Source organism: Myotis davidii, unplaced genomic scaffold (genome assembly GCF_000327345.1).
Source record: "Myotis davidii unplaced genomic scaffold, ASM32734v1 scaffold441, whole genome shotgun sequence".
Taxonomy (NCBI): Eukaryota; Metazoa; Chordata; class Mammalia; order Chiroptera; family Vespertilionidae; genus Myotis; species Myotis davidii.
This window is the reverse complement of record NW_006291818.1, coordinates 9357-14853: the sequence shown is the minus strand read 5'-3', so window position 1 is coordinate 14853 and position 5497 is coordinate 9357. Positions and strand designations below refer to the sequence as shown.

The 5497-nt window shown below is 41.0% G+C and overlaps 1 protein-coding gene across 1 annotated transcript in view; it reads left to right on the top strand.

The window, feature by feature from the left end:
* Positions 1 to 5497, top strand: part of CCNB2 (cyclin B2) — a 22173-nt gene that overhangs the window by 12471 nt on the left and 4205 nt on the right. The window contains exons 6-7 of the mRNA XM_006765213.1: positions 1294 to 1530; positions 1832 to 1972. Coding sequence (XP_006765276.1) covers positions 1294 to 1530; positions 1832 to 1972 — 378 coding nt within the window. The remainder of the gene's footprint in view (positions 1 to 1293; positions 1531 to 1831; positions 1973 to 5497) is intronic.

The window sequence follows — 5497 nt, the reverse complement described above, 5'->3', positions numbered from 1 at the left end:
GCTGAACAGGCTGGGGGAAGTATGGCATTGCCTCAGTCACTCCTGAAGGAGGTGTTCCAGCAGATGGTCTGCAGTCAGTCTGAAGCCTGTGAGGCCTGTGATGCTGGCTTTCCTGGCCTGCTTGCGGTTTCCATAGTACAGTATTCTTTGGTGAGCTTCCTCTGAAAAGAAAAGTTTGGTTAGAGAACTTGAAAGTTTCCAGCCAGGTGTGACATTGAATCATGGTAGAAGTGGAGGAGGCAGAATTTTTTGTAAAAGTGTTGGGGTATGTGGGGGGAGTGTATTAGAATGAAATCTCAAGTAAGGACTGTAAGAAATTAAGGTGAGAGGCAGAGTGATTATCAAAATATTTATCAATTGGTAACTCAAAAACACCAACCACTTAGAAGAAATTCCAGACATAAACCATGAGTGTGTAATCTACCAAACAGTAGCCTTGCAGATATGATTTATTTATGTAAAGTCAATGTTTATGATACAGGTTTAGGTCAAGTATAAACAATACAACAATAACTGTGTTTATAATTAACGACCCAAGATACCACAAAATCCTAAGAAACCATGGTGGTTTTCATTATTCAAGTGATTTACATTATACAGTTATATTTTTGGTAGTTTTCAGTAATTAGAGTTGAAGCAAGAAAAGCAAAGTCCCAGTTTTATTTGTTTTTGTTTTTCTAAGGAATTAAGGGGGGCACTTATACCCTAGACTGAGATTTTCACTGACTATGAAACGTCTATGAAAGATTCTTCAGACTGAATAAAGAGTATACTTTTGGTGAGGATGACAGAAACATTGAAGAATCTCCTTCCTTGTCCCCAGGAAGCCGTTGAATTCCTGCTTTTTGGCTTGGCCTTGTGCTGATTCAGACCATGTGGAGTGCCACGTTGGGGCTTCCCTAGGCACTCCAGCCAGGACAGCAGGCATGGAGCAGTGACTGGGAGCTTCGTTGTCATGCATAATTCTTCTCCACTCAGCAATTGAGTCCTCTTGGACTGATGTCTGAATCTCTTATCAGACCATCTGTTTTTATGTTGGGGAAAATACATATTTCATAGGGCTTTTGATTCGATGAGGTGATTGTTAGAATCTTAGCATTGCGCCTGGCATGTCATGAGTACTCAGTAACAGACAGCTGCTGTGAACAGTGGTGGTACCGGCTGTTAACATTTAGGCCTCCGATGTGAGAGTCGATGTGCACATCTCCAGGACTCGGTTCCCTCTCACTCTCTTCCACCCAGATTTCCAGTCTTCTTGTTAGGTATGACTTGGACACATTCTTCTCCGATTAGGTTCAGCCAGTCTCTCGTAAGAAGCTTCAACTGGTTGGGATTACAGCTTTGCTTTTGGCCTCCAAGTATGAGGAAATGTTTTCTCCAAATATAGAAGACTTCGTTTACATCACAGACAATGCGTATACCAGTTCCCAAATCCGAGAAATGGAAGCTCTAATTTTGAAAGAACTGAAATTTGAGTTGGGTCGGCCTTTACCACTACATTTTTTAAGGCGGGCATCCAAAGCTGGGGAGGTAAGTGCCTCCAATTCTGTAGGAGACTTTATTTTGCTGCTTGTTGTCTCAACCCAGAAACATTGATCCAATTAAAGTGAAACTTATGAATTTATAGGATACATCTTTTAGATAAGTCCTAATACTTATTGCATCAGCTCTTAAGAGAAATGTCCTCACATTCTGTGTTTGACATACTGTGGAGTAGAATGGTTCCTGGGAAGGAAAAATGAGTTTAGTGGATTTGTGTGCTTAGTCCTCTATCCAGAAATTTGCAAGATAATAACTGTGCTCCTTCCTGTCTCTGGCTGTTCTTTCGTAGGTTGATGTTGAGCAGCACACGTTAGCCAAATATTTGATGGAACTGACTCTCATCGACTACGACATGGTGCATTATCACCCTTCCAGGGTGGCAGCGGCTGCTTCCTGCCTGTCCCAGAAGGTTCTAGGCCAAGGAAAATGGGTGAGTATTGGGTTTAAGAAGAAATTTGTCAAGTCATATTGTAGGACCTCTTGACAGGAAAGGCATTAGCATTTTTATAATTCTGTCCTTCAGCAATTGTTGAGAGTCCAAAGGCATAAAAAAAGCTGTTGGAATGATCCAGTTGGAGAGAGGTGATGACACCATGGTACACATGCGTTACAGAGTCATAAAGAATGAGGACAGCCCTGGCCAGTTTGTTCAGGTTAGAGCATCAACCCTAGGACTGATTCCTGGTCAAGGGCATGTACCTCAGTTGCAGATTCAATTCCCAGCCCTGGTCGGGGTGTGAGTTGGAGGCAACCAACTGAAATGTCTCTCTCACATGGGTGTTTCTCTCTCCCCTCCCTCCTTACATTCCTCCCTCCCTCCCTCCCAACCTTTTCTTCTACATTCTCTAAAAATCAGTAGAAAAAATATCTTCACTCCTAGGGTGAGGATTAAGAAAACAAATAAGGAAGGCCACCAAGAACTAATAGGCTAAGATTTCTTGGATATTTTGTTAAGTGAAACAAGCAAATTGTGAAGCACACAAGACAAAGCAAGGCCAAAGCCCAGCTGATTCGCCAGTACAGATAAAATGAGCCATTTTTAGATTCATACAAGGAGACAAAGATGCTAGCTCCTCGGGTCCTTGCCTCGCTTGCCAAAGAGAACAACATTGAAACAAAAGGGACTGGATGACTGCAGTGCATGGGATGCCCTTTGTGCAGGAGCCTCTTCTAGACTGCCACCAAGCAGTTGTATAGTCTGTAGCTGAACCTGAGAGCAGCAGAGAAGAGCCTCCTCAGAACCAGGAGGTGATGAGAAATGGTCTCCTAACAGCCTCCCAGGGGAGATAGGGAGGTGAGTGGGAGCTGGCTTAGAGGCAGCTCCTCCCAAGCTGGCCAGCCCCTCGTTCGGGGAGGGTCACGAGACAGATAAGCCGTGGCTCAGGCCTCTGCCTGAACGGCCTATGTGGATACATGCAAGATACCAAGGCATCATGGCAGAGCTGCTTCCTCCATACAAGTGTGTATTGTTAACACTTTATGTAAGAAAGAAGGGCAGCAAGAGAGTATATGTATGTGTGTTTATGTATTTGCTAAGTTTTAAAAAAATGAAGGAAGACCAAAAAGGAGTGCAGATGGATACCCATTGACTTAGGTGGGAACAGGGGAGAAGGTGGAGGATGGGAGCAGGACTTCTGGCTATAATTTTTATTAACTTGTATACAATATAATGTAACTTTTTAACTTTTGAACAGTGCAAATGTTTTATGCAAACCATAAAATGGAATTAAGCAGAAACAATTTCACTATAAAATTGACAATAGAACATAGGGAAGAATTAATTCAAATGACTTTTGAACACAGCATTCTGACTATGCATCCTTAGTGGGATTTGAAGTTAGACAAAACAAAGGACCAAAAAAGGCAACATACTTACAGTTTACTTAGGAAGTTTGTTAATAATCTGTTATTATAATCCTGAAACTATTTATGTATTGTAGGATAAATAAATAAAACATTTAAATTATTAAGGATTTAAAATGTTCACTATAAGTAGAAAGAGAAAATATTGTTAGTAATTAAACACAAAAGGGAAAACCCTATAACATTAAATCTGTTTTGGAAATGTCAGTAAATGCATAATGAAGGGGCCGAGAAACAATGGCCACGCAGTAGCAGTCAACATACCTAGTAGCCACATCTTTTTTTTTTTAATTTGATACTTTTTAAAAAAATATATATTTTATTGATTTTTTACAGAGAGGAAGGGAGAGGGATAGAGAGTTAGAAACATCAATGAGAGAGAAACATCGATCAGCTGCCTCCTGCACACCCCCTACTGGGGATGTGCCCGCAACCAAGGTACATGCCCTTGACCGGAATCGAACCTGGGACCTTTCAGTCCACAGGCCGATGCTCTATCCATTGAACCAAACCAGTTACGGGCCTAGTAGCCACATCTTGAATACAACTATGGCTCCTTTAAGAAGGCTGATTTCAGGGATGTGGCAGGAGAAGTATAAGATGAGCAAGATAGCAAGCAAAGATCAATGCAATGGGTCACATCAAAAGGAAATGGGAACTGGCTTCAAAAGGCTTTTACTGACAAAATTTGAGCATGACAAAGAATAGTGAAAGTAATAGATTATAATACATTTCAAAAATTCACAAGGCCATAATGATAAGAAGGAAAGGAAAGGAAACAGGCCCTGGCCAGATAGCTCAGTTGGTTAGAGCATCACCCCAATACGCCAAGGTTGCAGGTTCAATCCCTAGTCAGGGCACGTACAAGAATCAACCAAGGAATGCATAAGTAAGCGAAACAACAAATCAGTGTTTCTCTCTCCCTCTCTCCCTCTCCCTCTCTCTCTCTCAAACCAATTAATAAGTAAAACATTTTAAAAATAAAGAAAGATAAGGAGGAAGAAGATAGGAAGAGAGAGAGAAAGAAAGGGGCAGCTTTTTTGTAATCAGTCAAAAGCCAGCTATTTACAGTGGAAAGAATGGTAGAGTTAGAAATGAACCAGTGTAATTCATCAATTGATACTTCTGTCATTAGGTGAAATTTTTGGGCATGAGATCCACATGGTCTCAAGATATCACCTCACAGATACGTAGTAATACTGAAGAAAAACTGTACCTTTACGATGGAGAAGTTTTATATATATACTAGAGGCCCAATGCACGAAATTCATGCAAGAGTAGGCCTTCCTACCCCTGGCTGCTGGCACCAGCTTCCCTCTGGCACCCAGGACCCAGGCTTCCCTCTGGCTGTTGGCACCCAGGCCCTGCCCACCCGCTGTAGCCCACCAGTCGGTGGCCTGGGCCTCCCTCTGCAGGGCGATCATGGGGCGATGGCCGGCCCCGACCAATCGCATTGCACCCGCCTTGGCTGGCCTGGCGCCAGTGTGTGTCATAGCAAGGATGGTCATCCAGATGGTTGTTCTGCTGTTCAGCCATTCAGTTGATTTGCATATATACGTAGGATAGGTGTGTGTGTATATATATGTACATATATATATATATGTATGTATATGTATGTATATATGTGTATACACACACACACATACAATTTTTATGTAATATACATGGTGAGGTGAAAGGTTTACAATTATGAGTATGCAAAACAGTTTATTCTTGTATTAGTATTAATTATTGTATTACTTTCCACACAAACAATACAATTGCATATATATATATATATATATAGGGTATCCCCCCAAAAATGCATACATACTTTAACAGCCAATAGCTATTAAATGAAAATGAGATGTATTTTAATAAAACCTGCCTTTATAATTATTCAAAGTGTATACATTTTTGGGGACACCCTATGTATAAAAACTTATAAAAGTACATCTGCTTAGAAATTTTGCTAATTATGTTACAATAGGCAACTCTTTATCTCCCTATGGTGTAATCTGACTTAGAGGCTGGAATGCAATGGAAGATTGAAAAAGAAAACTTTGTGTTGAGCAACCTCTTTTTGATAGAAAAACTTAAGGAAATGTTCAAC